The sequence below is a fragment of the Thalassophryne amazonica genome, chromosome 1 (genome assembly GCF_902500255.1).
Source record: "Thalassophryne amazonica chromosome 1, fThaAma1.1, whole genome shotgun sequence".
NCBI classification, from domain to species: Eukaryota; Metazoa; Chordata; class Actinopteri; order Batrachoidiformes; family Batrachoididae; genus Thalassophryne; species Thalassophryne amazonica.
The window spans coordinates 94935428-94953521 of NC_047103.1; the positions used below are offsets into that span (position 1 = coordinate 94935428).

General features: G+C 42.8%; 1 protein-coding gene across 1 annotated transcript in view; it reads right to left on the reverse strand.

The window, feature by feature from the left end:
• Nucleotides 1–463: 463 nt before the first annotated feature.
• The window catches only part of trdmt1 (tRNA aspartic acid methyltransferase 1), a 45922-nt gene continuing 28291 nt past the window's right edge, over nucleotides 464–18094 (reverse strand). Inside the window, 5 exon segments of the mRNA XM_034172823.1 lie at nucleotides 464–671; nucleotides 6952–7081; nucleotides 9865–9922; nucleotides 13519–13526; nucleotides 13528–13815. Coding sequence (XP_034028714.1) covers nucleotides 571–671; nucleotides 6952–7081; nucleotides 9865–9922; nucleotides 13519–13526; nucleotides 13528–13815 — 585 coding nt within the window. The 3' untranslated portion in view covers nucleotides 464–570.

Here is an 18094-nt window from a genome sequence, read left to right on the forward strand (position 1 = left end):
GACTTTAAGGACTTTGCTGACCTTTATCTACCTTAAGGTAAATAAGTTGTGTCCCAAGACCTCTTTAGCAGAACCGGACCGACCTTATTACTGTGTAGGTCTTGATATACCTCAGAGCTTATCAGACTGTTCATTGCCCTCCCCTCAGGAGCAGAGCTAAGTAGCTAAAAATCCTACTGTATGTTATCTTAGGACACTTCTTCATGTTGTCCTCCCACAATATTTGTAGGCAATGGGATTGTAATGTTGGCTTGTTTGAGTTGCGACAGCTGCTGTTCCCACATGGTTTACATCTCTAAGCATCACAGAGCGAAATGCAGGTTCCGGTTCATACCGGAATTGTCATCCATAAGTTACGCAAAGCCTCATGGAGGCTTGGAATAAGATGGATAGTCTTGTAGCAATCATACCCTGAGTTGAGTTAGGCACAATCTGAGACACTTTAAATGAATAAACTTACATATTAAGTAAAATAACTTTATACCTTGAAACAAAATTCTGTCCCATTTCTGTCCCAAAAGGAAACTGAATGTGTGTTGGCAACAGTCCAGGGGTTGACCTGTTAAATGTTCAACAGATGAGCAGTTGTAGGAGTCTGGCCACCACCACAACATTGAGACTATTACCCAGAACTTTGTACCGCTGCTTCATAGTGATATCCTCTGGAAAGTCTAAAAATAAATCAAACAAATACAATCAGTTAAAATTACATTCAATCATACAGTAAAAGTAAAAAACCACAAAGAAAACAGACAACAGATGAACAGCTTTTAAACATAGCCATATGCCACTGTAAAAACCAGTCAGCCAACACTTTAAACTCACACCAAATACTATAGTCATGTTTTGTTTTTAAATAGAAACTGGCACCCCACATTGTCTCCCTGCATGTTGCAGTCAGAGATATCTGGAAAAAAAAATTCAGAGCTGTTTGTTTAAAGCAAGTGACCCTAACCTGCATCACCAATCCTAACATTTAACTTGTACAAGGTTTTAGCAAAATATAATCTACAGCAGCAATTTCCATCTCTGGGTTTCAGAGACTCTGCCCCCTTGTGGCCACAACTAGGACAGTGTCTCCCCCCAGTTTGAGCTGAAGTGCCCTCAGTGGGGTGTCTGCCATGACTAGGGGCTGCCCGTGTGCCTGCTGCCTACAATGCGGCAGTGATGCAGTTTGTCATATAGTCATAGACACTTTGTTACACCTCTCATATACAGTGAGGAAAATAAGTATTTGAACACAATGCAATTTTGCAAGTTCTCCCACTTAGAAATCATGGAGGGGTCTGAAATTTTCATCTTAGGTGCATGACCACTGTGAGAGGCATAATCTAAAAAGAAAAAAAAAATCTGGAAATCACAATGTATGATTTTTTTAATAATTTATTTGTATGTTACTGCTGCAAATAAGTATTTCAACACCTTTAAAAATCAATGTTAATATTTGGTACAGTAGCCTTTGTTTGCAATTACAGAGGTCAAACATTTCCTGTAGTTTTTCACCAGGTTTGCACACACTGCAGCAGGGATTTTAGCCCATTCCTCCACACAGATCTTCTCTAGATCAGCCAGGTTACTGGGCTGTCACTGAGAAACACGGAGTTTGAGCTCCCTCCAAAGATTTTCTATTGGGTTTAGGTCTGGAGACTGGCTCGGCCACTCCAGAATCTTGATATGCTTGTAACGGAGCCACTCCTTGGTTATCCTGGCTGTGTGCTTCGGGTCATTGTCATGTTGGAAGACCCATCCACGACCCATCTTCAATGCTCTAACTGAGGGAAGGAGGTTGTTCCCCAAAATCTCGCAATACATGGCCCCGGTCATCCTCTCCTTAATACATTGCAGTCGTCCTGTCCCATGTGCAGAAAAACACCCCAAAAGCATGATGCTTCCACCCCCATGCTTCACAGCAGGGATAGTGTTTTTGGGATGGTACTCAGCATTCTTCTTCCTCCAAAAAGAAGGGGTAACTTCCGTGCCATGCATGATTTTAACCCATGACGTCTTAGTGTATTACCCACAGTAACCTTTGAAACAGTGGTGCCAGCTCTCTTCAGGTCATTGACCAGCTCCTCCCATGCAGTTCTGGGCTGATTCCTCACCTTTCTTAGGATCATTGATACGACACGAGGTGGGATCTTGCATGGAGCCCCAGTCCGAGGGAGATTGACAGTCATTTTTAGCTTCATCCATTTTCTAATAATTGCTCCAACAGTTGATCTTTTTTTCACCAAGCTGCTTGGCAATTGCTCCGTAGCCCTTTCCAGCCTTGTGGAGGTCTACAATTTTGTCTCTGGTGTCTTTGGACAGCTCTTTGGTCTTAGCCATGTTAGTAGTTATCTTACTGATTGTGTGGGGTGGACAGGTGTCTTTATGCAGCTAACGGCCTCAAATAGGTGCTTCTAATTTGGAATAATAAGTGGAGTGGAGGTGGACTTTTTAGAGGCGTACTAACAGGTCTTTGAGGGCCAGAATTTTTGCTGATTGGCAGGTGTTGAAATACTTATTTGCAGCAGTAAGATGCTAATAAATTATTTTAAAAAATCATACATTGTGATTTCCGGATTTTTTTTTTTTGGGGATTATGTCTCTCACAGTGGACATGCACCTAAGATGAAAATTTCAGACCCCTCCATGAGTTCTAAGTGGGAGAACTTGCAAAATCGCAAGGTGTTCAAATACTTATTTTCCTCACTGTACGTAAATTTATAGCCCTTACAAACACGATGCACATCAACATTCATGCAACTCGTATTTATTTAGTATTGTGTTTAACTCATGAAAATCCGTGGACAAAACAAGCCCTGCCTGACGTTTCACCACTGCTTAGGTTATAGACATTTTTCTGTTACTGTTATCGTCAATGATATATTCCCTGTTTGCTTTCCTTGTGAAAATCAGAGACAAAACAAAAGCAACAGTCAGTGGGTTCCCATTACTCTCCAATTTGTGCAATCTGAAGAACCAAAATGAAAATAGACCGAAATGTGTATTTCAAAAACAACTCAAGTATTGTAAGATGGTTTTTACAGTCACAAGGTGGATTTCAGGAGATTTGTAAAAGCCTTATTATGTGTAGATGGAGGGAGAGTTGGAGAGTTTGTTAAACCTTATAAGAGACAATGTTACAGCAATATTGGATTTACAGTCTCAAATCAGGAAAAAAAAAGTTGGGACAACATGGAATGTGAATTAAAAAACAAAACACAGTAGTCAGAAGCTCGCATGACCAGTATAATAACAAGGGCCGAGATGTCGCCCGGTATGGCGGAGCCGGGGCCCCACCCTGGAGCGAGGCCTGGGGTTGGGGCTCGCGTGCGAGCGCCTGGTGGTTGGACCTTAGCCCACGGGGCCCGGCCGGGCCCAGCCTGAAAGATCAACGTGGGCCCACCCTCCTGTGGGTTCACCACCTGCAGAGGGGGCCATGGGGGTCGGGTGCAGAGAGGACTGGGTAGGAGTCAAGGGCGGGTGGCCCAGTGGCCCAGTCCGCGCTCACATCCTCTGGCTGTCGGGATGTGGAATGTCATCTCGCTGGGGGAGGAAGGAGCCTCAGCTTGTGAGGGAGGTTGAGAGGTACCGACTAGAGACAGTCGGGCTCACCTCCATGCACATCTTGGGCTCTGGTACCCAACTCCTGGAGAGGGGCTGGGCGCTCCACTTTTCTGGCGTTGCCCATGGGTAGAGGCGGCGGGCAGGGGTGGCACTGCTCATTGCTCCCCAGCTCAGTTGCCATGTGTTGGAGTTCACCCCGGTGAACGAGAGGGTGGTGTCCCTACGCCTTCGGGTTGGGGACAGGTCTCTCACTGTTGTCTTGGCCTACGGGCCGAGCGGCAGTGCAGAGTACCCGACCTTCTTGGAGTCCCTGGGAGGGGTACTAGATAGTGCTCCGACTGGGGACTCCATTGTTCTCCTGGGGGACTTCAACGCCCACGTGGGCAGCGACAGTGAGACCTGGAGGGGGTGATCGAGAAGCATGGCCTCCCCGATCTGAACCCGAGTGGTGTTCAGTTGTTGGACTTCTGTGCTAGCCACAGTTTGTCCATCACGAACACCATGTTTGAGCACAAGGGTGTCGATAAGTGCACGTGGCACCAGGACACCCTGAGCCGGAGGTCGATGATCGACTTTGTAGTCGTATCATCTGACCTTCGTCCATGTGTCTCAGACCCTCGGGTGAAGAGAGGGGCTGAGCTGTCGACCGATCACCCGCTGGTGGTGAGTTGGATCTGCTGGGAGGGGAGGAAGCCGGTTAGACCTGGCAGGCCCAAACGTATCGTGAGGGTCTGCTGGGAACAACTGTTGGAACCCTCTGTCAGCAAGGTCTTTAACTTGCAACTCCGGGAGAGCTTCTCCCAGATCCCGGGGGAGGGTGGAGACATGGAGTCCGAGTGGACTATGTTCTCCACCTCCATTGTCGATGCGGCTGCTCGCAGCTGTGGTCGCAGGGTCTCTGGTGCCTGTCGTGGCGGCAATTCCCGAACCCGGTGGTGGACGCCGGAATTAAGGGATGCCGTCTTCGAGGATCTCCTCAATCCCATCATCACGTCTTCCAAAGAGGAAGCAGAGACTGGGGACTCATCCATCACCCAGGCTGAAGTCACTGAGGTTGTCAGAAAGCTCCTCGGTGGCAAGGCTCCTGGGGTGGATGAAATCCGTCCAGAGTACCTTAAGTCTCTGGATGTGGATTTGTGGATCTGGGGAAGGCGTTCGACCATGTCCCCCGAGGCGCCCTGTGGAGGGTGCTCTCGGAGTACGGGGTCCGGGATCCTTTGTTAAGGGCTATCCGGTCCCTGTACGACCGCAGCAGGAGCTTGGCTTGCATTGCCGGTAGTAAGTCAAGCCTGTTTCCAGTGCATGTCGGCCTCCGCCAGGGCTTCCCTTTGTCACCGGTTCTGTTCATTACCTTTATGGACAGAATTTCTCGGCGCAGTCAGGGTGTAGAGGGGGTCCAGTTTGGGAACCACAGAATCTTGTCTCTGCTGTTTGCGGACAGTGTGGTTCTGTTGCCTTCGACAAATCAGGACCTTCAGTGTGCACTGGAGTGGTTTGCGGCCGAGTGTGAAGTGTCTGGGATGAAAATCAGCACATCCAAATCTGAGGCCATGGTTCTCGACCGGAAAAAGGTGCTTTGCCCTCTTCAGGTCGGTGAAGTGCCCTTGCCTCAAGTGGAGGAGTTTAAGTATCTCGGGGTCTTGTTCACGAGTGAGGGACGGATGGAGCGTGAGATCGACAGACACATCGGTGCAGCATCTGCAGCGATGCGGTCGCTGTATCGGACCGTCGCGGTGAAGAGAGAGCTGAGCAGGGGGGCAAAGCTCTCGATTTACCGATCGATCTACGTTCCGACCCTCACCTATGGTCATGAGATTTGGCTCATGACCGAAAGAACAAGATCGCGAGTACAAGCGGCCGAGATGAGTTTCCTCTGCAGGGTGGCTGGGCGCTCCCTTAGAGATAGGGTGAGGAGCTCGGTCACTCGGGAGGAGCTCGGAGTTGAATCGCTGCTCCTCCACGTTGAAAGGAGCCAGCTGAGGTGGCTCGGGCATCTTTTCGGATGCCCCTGGACGCCTCGCTGGAGAGGAGTTCCGGGCATGTCCCATCGGGAGGAGGCCCCGGGGAAGACCCAGGACACGCTGGAGGGACTACGTCTCGCAGCTGGCTTTGAAATGCCTCAGAATTCCCCGGAGGAGCTGGGGGAGGCGTGTGTAGATCGGGAGGTCTGGGCGGCTTTGCTTGAGCTGCTACCCCCGCGACCCGACCTCGGATGAAGCAGAAGAAAATGGATGGATGGATGGAACACAGTGATCTTTACATTTGCTTTGACTTCTATTTCTTTTCAGACAGTATGAATCCAAGATATCTTATGTTTTGTGTCTTCAACTTCATTTCATTTGTTAATACACATCCATTTCTGCATTTAAGGGCTACAACACATTCCAGAAAAGTTGGTATGGGACAATTTATTCTATGTGCAAGGACTAAATAATTGGTTTTATAGCTAGTATTGGTGAGACAAGCCAAAGGATGGATACATGAACATTTCCAAGTCACTAAATATGTCTTGGACTTTGTTTACATTGATCATTATGAAATACACACAGTATGGCAGTGTATTGTAAAATTATGTCAAGTGGGTAATTCTTCATAACTGAGTCATGAGGGAAGCCACCAAGACACTCCTGACAGCGTTGAAAGAATTACAGGTTTCTGTGGATGTTTTATTGTATACAAATTGGTGAGTTTGTAAAGAGCTGAATATAATAAAATTTCAAAAACAGCAAAAAAATATTTAAAAAAGAACAAATAAATTGCTCTATAGGCCCCACCAGTCTTGCTTGCCCCTACTCCATGAAAAAAAACACAAGCAAACAAAATAATCCACCCTTCAGGAAAACAGAAAGACATTCAGCTTCTTGCCACATGCAAATTAGATGTGATTACATCATAATGTAATCTAGCCACATTTAGCAATATTTTTGCAACAAGGGTACACAAGGTTGTAGAGACTTAGCCCCATGGTGGGATAGTGTTTGAGCTCAAACCAGCCCACATCTTAGTTGTTTGAGGTGTTTTTGTGGGGTTACTTTGTGTACCAAATTTCATGGTGATAACCAAAGCCCATATAAAGATACAGCATACACAAGGTTTCTGAGGCTCAGCCACCTGGTGGCCACAATTAGAATTTAAATGTGCCCAATGTGAAGCTTGTCTGAGGCCTCAGTGAGATGACTTTGTGAAACAATTTTCACCCTGATTCACAAAGTCTTTGTCAAGACACACACACACACACACACACACACACACACACACACACACACACACACACACACACACACACCACACACACACACACACACACACACACACACACACACACACACACACACACACACACACACACACACACACACACACACACACAGAGAGAATCCAACCAGTTGTTTCACTTACAGAAAGTTGGAGGGAAACCCATAAGATTGGCAACCTCTCTGGGAGTAAAATAACGTAGCTTGAGCTTCAACACCTGCTGGAGTTTTTCTTCTTCAGACAGCTGGTCCATCCCTGTAAACACATTCTCCACCTGAACACAACACACAACACAGACCTTCAACAATGTACTTTCCAACCCAGCTGAAATCAACTACTCATCACTGACCTGATCATGGTAAGTGTTAGTGTTAGGGTTAAAGGTGTCAATATACAGTAAGTTGATACATTGTTTTAAAGATGCTTTCATATCGTTAAATGTAAATAACATTTCCATCTGATGTAGATGCTCAAAGGACTTCACAGTGATGCCTCTGTAGCACCATGGCCTCGATTCACCCTAATTAAATAAATACATTAATGTTGTCTCAACAAAAACCTGAGTTTGGAACTGCAGACAAAAGACCCTCTCAGTTGAGAAATTCCTAAGTCATCTGGAGATCTTCAGATAAGCTTGGAGACATCCCCCATGGGCCAACACTGGGATTCACAGCAAAACAAAACTAATTCAAAGTTCTTCAAAGGGGAGCCCTTGCCTTTTTAGCAGTGAATTTTTCATCATTATGAATTACATGACATTATAATGGCTTCACGTCAGAATCTGATTTTCTCCAGGCCAAGAGAACCCAAATTTTATGACCTCATGCCAAGGCCAGACCCTGTCAACACTGCAAGACGATATCCCTTCCACATCACAGGGCCATAAACTTTGTCTTGATAACAGCTATTATTTTTAGGTTTAAGTGAAGAAAGACATTCTTTTAAAATAAAAGAATTGCATCAGTATTCTTTGATTCACAAATATAAAGACTTCTAATGGTGTTGGTATTGATTAATCAAAATGCTTTGCATATAATCATTCCATTTAATTGACATGTGTTCCTTAACTGATGTGTGATCTTTCTGTGTTATCAATATTGTTGATGGTGAAATATTCTGGTTTATCCAAAGGATGTGTTTAAGTGACAATTAATAATGTGTATCCATTCGTGTCTTAGAACAGTATAACAAAATAGTTAATGTGTTTAAATAATTGAATCATTTGTGTCTGTACTGTGACCACATGAAGTTTTCTGTGAAACTACACACCCTAAATGGATGGAGTTTGGTGACATCAGTCCCCTTTAAAAAGTTAGAACAGAGTCTTGCTGCTCTCTTCTCCGCTGGCAACCCTTCTCCCTGCTCTCCTCTCTCTCTTCCTTTCTTAAACGTTTAATTTTTATTCTTGGGCCAATGCCCCATTGCTAAGATAAGCTAAAGCTACCACATGGCATTCATTCTTTGTTCATTTTTGATCATTTTAACAAAGTTTTAACCTGACGCTTTAAGGTTCGTCAAATCTTTGGAATTTTTAAGAGAACTTCCGAGCTGAACTTTTCAAATTAATAGCGAATTTACAGAAAAGCGACTCTCCTTTTCTGTCAGCTCGTTTGTTTTTTTCAACGCTTTAAAGTTTTAACTTTTTCCTAAATTCACAAAGATTTCTAATCTGGCTCCAACAAACTTTTTAAAAGCTACCAGAAACCATTTTCAACAAACACCTTCCGCCTCTGGGTTCCTGCAAGCTGATGACGGTGCTGATTTCAAACCATCAGCCATCCTGTCGGTAAAGCTGACACAAGCCTTTGGGATCGCCTGGGGAGACCGCTAAGTTAACCCTTTGACCCAAGTGAGCACGACGGACGGACAGACGGACGGATCCCTCCGAACCATCTCCTCGACGGACCAGCTAAGTGACCCAGTTAAAGGTTCCAGAAAAAGGGTTTGTTGTTAATGGATAAAAATTGGCTCCTCATTACTATTCTTGCTTTTAAACATATTCATATGTTTGTTTAATATTTTTCTTAATAATTGGCTTCAAGTTTCATCATTAAATTCTAATCAGATTTATTCACTTAAAGTCTTTAAGCTTTATCTCTCTCTCTTTCCACGTCTCATGAGTGTGTAAGAAAATTGTTTCCATGAATGAACTTGAAAATTGAATCACTGTCCACGAAAATGCCAGGAAACTGTTCATTACTTGTAAATAAGTTGTAAATATTTCTGCTGTGGTTCATTTTGTGTTCAGAAGGAAACCTTGGTCAACCGTATTGTAGAATTCAGACTTTCAGACGGACGGACGGACAGATCCCTCCGAACCATCTCCTCGGCGGACCAGCTAAGTGACCCAGTTAAAAGGTTCCAGAAAATGTTTTTGTTGTTAATGGTTGTTAACTGTATTGTAGAATTCAGATTTTCAGATTAGAGACTGATTGATTAATTGAGACTGATTTAATTAAATTGAGACTGATAAATGAATGAATGTTTAAATTAAAGTACCTATGCTATAAATAGGTGGTGCCCAGCATAATAATTAAATAATAAGTATTAATCCCTAAATTGTTAATTATTTTGGTGACTCATCAGATGGGGCCAAACCCAATCTAATTCAATTTGGGAGTGTAACTGCTTATTCACTACCCTCTTATGGTGCTCCCGTGTGGAGGCTTCATTAAATATTCGTTACATATATCTTTTGGTCCCCGTGTGGAGGCTCTAATAAGTAATTACACTATATTCTTTTGGTGCTCTTGTGTGAGGCCTGAATATTTGTAAACTACATGTTACACCTCATATCCACACACACACACGGAAGGCACTCAACTAGGAATGAAGTACTAATCCTCTGTTCATAAGTCTGCTTCTCCAACATTTATGCTACCACCTCTCTCTGCCACTTCTTTATTCCACATGAGATCAGTTTATTCTTTATGTGAAATGCAAAGCTCTAACATAATTTATCAGACCTACTGTGCCTAAAATGTTTGAAAAAATAATTTCAACCTGCTCTATAAGTCTGAATTTGCTCTTCTGATATTCAAACTATGTAAGCTTTACCTTTGTTTCCATGCAACACTGCAGTACTGAGCCAGTTCCCTCCACATATCGTCCATAACTATGGAGACAGCAAAGGACACAATTATTTCAACTCACAGCCTTACTATGTTATTGTGTTATTTTTCTCAACAATTAGGATTGATTAGATCATTTAAATCAGAAGTGAGAGGTCTTCTGGAGAGGAAATGGTTCTGCTCTCAAAGCATCAAAGTGCATGAGTGGGAACTATACACATACGAGTGTATAGTACACCACTCGTACACCACTACTACCTGAGGTGAAGTACTTAAGCACTTCCCGAAAAACCTCCTCCAACTATCCATTCTCCTCCATATCCCACCAAGCACAGACAGCACAACTCATTCTGCTGTACCTCAACACTGTGGCCAGCCATGTGTTGGTGCTTCCAGAGGAGGAAGAAAAAAAGCATAAAAAAAATGGTACACACCAAAGTTATTAAAGTATTATATTCTTCCCTTAAATGTTTATTTTCAATTTATTTTTAATTTTGGGAGTCTGTCTAATTCGGCTGTATCAAGGCTGTGCCTGGCCACACCTCATTTTAACTCCAACATACCGATGGCACAGATGAGCGCAAATACACTTTCAAGAATGTTGGTGCTGGGTGTGAGTTATCTGCTAGCAATGGCATTTAGTCACACTGTGGTCCTCCCCCAGGACATTTTACAATTTTACATGCTTTGAGTGGTGATGCCATGGGAGACCTCAGGTATTTGGCATTTATGCTGGGCCCACTAAGCAGAGTGTATCGAAGAGAAGACAGAAAGAGGTCAAAACACAATGCACTTAGTTTCATTCCAGGTTTTTTTTTATATAAAGACACTGCCATCTAGTGGGCTCAGAAAAAAAAATGCCAAATGTTTCATGAGGCTTTTTTTTTGGCTATCACTTGATCTGAGGTACATTCTGGTGCACTACAGCAGTCAAACCCTGTCTAGTTTATGATGTACAGAAAAGAAATCCTAACAAAAGTGATAAATATGCAAGATTATTGGATTGGTGTTATTATATTTATTAGAATGGTATGCACAGTATCACTGAACATACTGAATCAAAATATGCCATAATATCATATGAAGATAAATTGCAATAATCAGAAATGTAATCCAATAATATACATTATTCTGTACTTTGATTATTTGTACTTTTAATTATGTTTTGATAGAAATACTTTTGTTGAATTTGCAATTTTTTGTTTGGGGCTTTGTCAGTCTGCTGCTGCAAACACTGACTACGTTTACATGCCGTTAATATTCAGGTTAAGGTTAATATTCAGGTTTCTGAATCATTAGGAATAACCCGTTTACATGCTTAAGCGGACAGAGTTACTCCTGTATACATGGTCCCTGCTATCATTTGGAATATCCCCATCTAAACAGCGATGCACGTCTTCCACCGGTGCTTAATTTGGTCTGGCGTTCGTGCAAATCCTGCTTCGTGTAAAACCCCTCACTACACACTTTATACACTTTTCTCAAACAGGCATTAACATTTTCTCACTTTTCTCTCCTGTGTAAACACACTCTTTTTTCTTCTGGTCGAGAAGATTATAACAGACACACGCAGAACACAATGCGCGCTCTCCCTTCGCTTGTACGGATGCGGGACCCGCAAAGAATCCAAGTCATGGCCACGGAGCTCTGCGGCTGCCGGTATACCGAGACCCTGCGGTGCTGTGGATTTTTTTCCGCAAGAAATCTATCCTTGCGGGATGCCTCCGCATCAAAAGAGCGAGCATAGTCTCTGGACCTGTTGCCAGAGTTGGCGCAGCTCCGCACAGCAGAGAGGGGGGTGGTGTGAGTGGCCCGCTGCGGCGTTTACCGAGCCCACAGACTCAGAAAACGCATCGGAGGTAGAGCAATCGCGGTGATGCCAACCAGTGCCGCGACCGGCCCGCATGATAAGGACGCAGAACACAATGCGCTGTTTACATCTGCTTCTGTGGTGTCCGGTGGGTTGCGCACGCCGCATACAAGTAGTTGCCGTACTCAATAGACCAAGATTCCTTGTGGATAGGACATGCACAGAACACAAAATAATGTTCCTTTCTATGGGGATATCCCGATACATGTTTATATGACCTGATATTCGGGTTAGAAAAGGAGTAACCCAGGATCTTATTCAGGTTTTTTAGAAACCGGAATATGAGCATATTCGGGTGTTGACATGGCCGTGCGCAACCGGGTTATTGCTAATATTCCGGTTATGAAAGGGGCTTTTGGGTGTATGTAAACATAGTCACTGCTGTCCAGTTGATGGCAGTGATGCACTAATGAATTTGCATACAACCACAGAAGTACAATGGGACTACTGTACTACAGTCATGCTAACACCGCAGTGATAATGTCTGCAGTAATGTTATGTTTGTCTGTCACACATTAACAATAATAAAAACATTAGGGCGAGTGGGTAACTGCAGTGAACACTGTAATATTTGTTTTGTTACCATCGAGGATATTCTAACAATGCTTTAATGTTGATTGCAGCAACTACAAAACTACAGTAGGTTTGCCAACATGACACAAAGACTCTGGGTTTTTAAACATACTCAAAATTCCACAACGGAACAAATGCCCTGACATTTAATCAGGGAGTCTGTTATTCTATAGACACATACCAAACTGTACAGTTCTGATCATGTTTTCTATCTACTGGTTGAATTTCTTGTCAAGCTGTCTGCCACTTGATCAAACGAATCAAACAAAACTAAAAAAAATGTCACAAGGTGAAAATCCAGATATCTGGAAATATATGGAAAACTGATTAGAACAAGGCTTTGGCAAAAGCCGAGGGGTTTGCACCCTGCAAAATGTAGCGAGTGACTGAGTCCATCCCTTCCTGTTTGTTAACACAAGACCACAAAATCAATAAATGCTATCATCTTGCCAAATTAAATGACCATACAGTATAATGAGGAAGACATAATTAGAAAGTTAACTCTGATGCACCTGATTAATTCAAAAGCCAGCTGTTTTGTTGATGTATTATACCATTACATGGTATATTATGGCCTGTCTGCCACCTGCTCAACTCTGCCTTCTGTTGTGCATGCCTGGAATTGTTTCAGGGAATGATCATATCTTCACATGCATAATGGAAATTTAGAACAGGTATGGCTAAATCTGCATGCACTGTAGCTTGAAATGAGCTTGTTGGCAATTTCTTCCAATTTTCAAAGTCTAGGTTTGTGGACACCAAGGCCTTCGCTGCTCCGTGTTGCTAGAAGGAAAGGTGATGTAACACAGTGGTAAACATTCCACTGTTCCAGCTTCTTTGAAATGTGTTGCAGGCATCCATTTCAAAATTAGAAAATATTTGTACAAAAACAATAAAGTTTATCAGTTTGAACATTAAATATCTTGTCTTTGTGGTGTATACAATTGAATATAGGTTGAAGCGGAATGGTAAATCATTGTATTCTGTTTTTATTTACATTTTACACAACATCCCAACTTCATTGGAATTGGGGGTCGTAAATAAAATTTGACTTTTGACAGGTTATATAAGAAATACAAATAATTAGCCAGTTGGCAAACCTATGGCTGTGGAACAGCAGCAAAACAGTGTTCCTACTGTGTTACACAATATGAGACAGACAATGCCATGGGCACATGATGTTACTGTACTACTCACCCTTTGGTTAAAGCAAACAGACCTCCTGCATGTAGGCTTGACAATGTCCAAGAGCAACGCATAACGCAGCAGAGTTTTAGGAGGAAGGAGATAGGGTGACAGGTCCGCATCCATCGGCAGTTCAAGGAAGTCTTGGATCTGTCTGACTGATAGATTGCTATTCTGGTGCAGTTTCCTCTTGGCATGATTTGCTGTCTCTACTTTGTACAGGACCTGTGGCTCCTTAGTTTCCTCTTCCAGGACTGTAGGTTGCTCTGGAGAAGCCGCATTTTCCAGATGCAGACACAGATCCCATGCCTAAGAACGTAATGTTATGCTAAGCCAAAAACCGGAATTTACACAACTGCTGTTGAGTGAATCTGATGTAATAATCAAATTTGACACCAAATCACGAACAAACTGAGACAACATGAGACTGTCACTCTGATTACACGTAAACACAATGGTCACTGTGTAGGTCAAGAAGACGTAACATGCCTATACAGAGAGAGTTGAGCTTGGTAATTATTGCCAAAACTCACAATACAGAACACCGGGTGGTGACAGGTCAATGTTGGAGCAGGGAGATGAAAAAGCTGTGGAACAATCTCGCCTTTTCTGTCTCCCCCCATCCTCCATATTTAAGGCATCTTAGAATTTTGCCATTCTGTCTATCTGCACAATGTTACTTTGCGTTTGTGCACAGCTTTATGGTGGAGTGGCACAAAAATAAATTTTCAGTTACAGTTTGCCAGAAGGCACATGGGAGACTCAAGCCTTGACTTGCCATTTTCTTGTCTAAAAGTCTTTCTCTGTCCCACTGCACCATGATGGTGCACAAATGGTGATACAGCAGGCAAAAGTTGCACTGTTCTCCAGCCACAGCCACATAAACTTAAAGCTCCTTCAGAGTTGCCATGCATGTTGCTTCCCTCACTACACTCCTTCTTGCACTGTAATTATCTGAGAACTGCCTACTTCACACAGATTTACCTTACAGTACCACAACATGTGCATTTCTTAATGATAGTAAACAAAGTCCAAGATGCATTCAGTGACTTGGAAATGTTCCTGTATCTATCCCCTGACTTGTTCAAAGAAAACTGCAAAAACGATTAAGTGTATTAACAAAAAAAATCCCTCATAGTTAGTTGTCCAATTACTGTTGACTTCTGAAATGGTGGGATTGTGTACGAGGTCTGTTACAAAAGAATCCAACCTTTTTATTTTTTTCAAAAACCTGATGGATTTGAATCACGTGTGCTTGCATGAGCCAACCTGAACCTTCGTGCGCATGCGTGAATTTTTCATGCCTGTCGGTTGCGTCATTTGCTTGTAAGCAGCCTTTGTGTGAGGATGGGTGTAGTCTCTCTGCGTTTTTTTTCTTTGCAAGGAAATGGCGGAACGACTGAAGCAGCGCGACTGCATCAAATTTTACCATTCCACCATTCGAAGATTCAGACAGCTTTCGGAGGCTTTTCAGTCGTGTGACTATCCGAGAAATTGTGGACAAGCTGGGCATGTCACAACATGTCCTGTGAGACTTCATCACGGAGGCGCTTTTGCTGCGCCATCAGCTTCGTGCCGATGAATTTCGCTGCAACTCTTTTCAAGGCAAAATCTTCTGTCACAGTGGAATGTGCTGAAAAAGTGCTGATGTCCACCTCTTCCACAATTTCTCGGATAGTCACACGACGGTCCCACATCACCACAGCGTTCACTTTGGAAATGATCTGGTCATTTCAGTGTGTTGATGGCTCCGACCGCAGCGCGGCGCACTCTCCACCGTTGTGTGGCCGTCTTTAAACGGTTGTACCGCCTCTTAATCTGTGTGATGCCCATAGCATCATCACCGAAAGCCGTCTGAATAATCCGAATGGTTTCCACCTGGCTGTAGCCCCAGTTTCTGGTAAATTTGATGCAGTCGCACTGCTCCAGTCATTCTGCCATTTCCTTGCAAAGAAAAAACACAGAGAGACTCCACCCATCCTCAAACAAAGGCTGCTTACAAGCAAATGACGCAACCAAAAGGCAGTGAAAAAAAAGTCACAACATGCGCACGAAGGTTCAAGGTTAGCTCATGCAAGCACACGTGATTCAAATCCATCAGGTTTTTGAACAAAATAAAAAGGTCGGCTACTTTTCTAACAGACCTCGTTATAAAATGGACATAATTTCTCACTAGTTAATGTCATACTTTTGTGAACCTCATGGAATTGAAGTTAAGAGCCCTATACTACAAACATATCTTGAAGGTTCCATTATACCTCCACTGTGGTGGTGTAGAGGTTAAAAAAAAAAAAAAAAAAAAAAAACTGTTACTGTTCAAACATTTATGAATTTCACTGTAGCTGCTCATGTCACTGTATTTCTCTGTGCAAGTACTCTGTCTCTATTTACATTACAGACTGAAGATTTTGAAACATGCCTTGATGTGATGCTGATTTGATGTTCCTGAGTTCATATCATCAGCTCATATTATTTACATGATTATAATGCCCTCTTTATCTGTTTCCTTTGGATCATCTTTTTTTCAAGTGATGAAATTCAACTACTTAAACGGCATTAAAAAGTTTAAGTATTGTGTAAAAGTGTAAAGCACAAAACATTTTCAGACAGCTGTTTTCTCCCCTCATCAGTGGAAAAGAAAATCTAATTTGAAATGACTACATAATGCTGTAACACTAAAAATTCAAATGCACTTTTTTCAAAAAATCAATTTCATTAGATCAAATAGTACAAATCTATTTTATAAACAATAAAACACAGAAATATTCAATTTCTTTGATGGTTCAGTATGCTGTCTGGTGCCTGAGAGCAAGAACACATGATGATCACTCAAAAATAAAATAAGAAAAAATCTGAAACAATAATGACAAGGTTTGCTCATGCAAGCACACGTGATTCAAATCCATCAGGTTTTTGCAAAAAATAAAAAGGTCTGATACTTTTCTAACAGACCTCGTAAATCCATCAATCAATCAATCTATAAAAAAACAACTGTATTTTTGATGGACTGCTTAGAGACTACATCATTATCACTTTAAAACACATGTATTCCTCAAGACAAAAATGGCCATATTTTACATAGTTATATATACTAAATAGGTGGCAATTTTTCATTATTTCTGAAATGATTACAGACATAGTAAGTGTGCTTGAAACATTTACACAATACTGCAAAGGTTTACAAATTAGGGTGATAGGATTTTATACTTTGAAATATACAGATTGTATTACTAACTCTACACAATTACACTGAGTGTTGTACAACATCACTGTGCTGTGTAAATTCTATAAAGTACTTCTGGTAAAAAGCCAAAAGGTCAAATTTGAAGATAAGCATGTTTCTGTCTCTTCTGATCAAGGTTGGGTAGGATTACTTTGAACGAATACATGTGGATTACATGTATGTACGAGGTCTATTAGAAAAGTATCCGACCTTATTATTTTTTTCAAAAACCATATGGATTTGAATCACGTTTGATTACATCCAGACATGCTTGAACCCTCGGGGGCATGCAAGAGTTTTTTCACGCCTGTCGGTTACGTCATTCGCCTGTGGGCAGTCTTTGAGTGAGGAGTCATCCACCCGCTCGTCGATTTTTTTCATTGTTTAGGAATGGCTCAGAGACTGTTGCTTTGTTTGATAAAAATTTTTTCAAAACTGTAAGGCACAACTGAGTGGACACCATTCATAAATTCAGCTGGTTTTCGGTAAAATTTTAACGGCTGATGAGAGATTTTGGTCTGGTAGTGTCGCTTTAAGGACGGTCCACGGCGCCTGACGGCGATCTGCGCTTCGAGGGCGGCAGCGTCTCGCCGTTTCAAGTTGAAAACTTCCACATTTCAGGCTCTGTTGACCCAGTAAGTCGTCACAGAACAGAGAACTTTCCGAAGAAGTCGGCATGAGGAGTTTATTCGGACATTCCATTGTTACACGGTCATTTTGTAATGAAAGAACGTGCGGGCAGAGTCGCATGTCGGCTGGACCCGACCGCGGGGGTCGCGGCAGGAAAACACCTCCGTTGGAAATCTTAACGGGCAAGTTGGAACATGCCCAAGCTGTTAAACAATTTTTCAGTTACTCACTTGTTGAAAGCCATTAAAGCCGCCTGAATTCTACAAATGGTTTTCAACACGGAGGTGTTTTTCCTGTCGCCGGCGCACACCGATTTGCCCGAGTCGTCACGGAAACGACTCGGCGAATTTGCGCGTACGTCTTTCATTAAAAAAATGTCCTTAAACAGTGAAATGTCCGCATAAATTCCTCATGCCGGCCTCTTCTGAATCTTCTCTGTTCTCTCACGATGTCCTGGGTGAATTAAGCCTTAAATTAGGATGTTTTCAGCTCGAAACAGGCCGACGACAGTGCCTGGAAGCGCTGCAGGACGTCCCGCTCCGTGGGAAGTCCTTACACCGACAGAAACACCCCATAATCTCTCATCAGCCATTAAACTTTTCACAGAAAACCATCTTAATTTCTCGAATAGTGTCCACTCGGATATTCCTCACAGGTCCAGAAAAAATTTTGATAAAGCAACGCGCGCCGTCTCCAGCAGCGTGTGAAACAAAGGAATTCAGCCGAGAGGGCGGG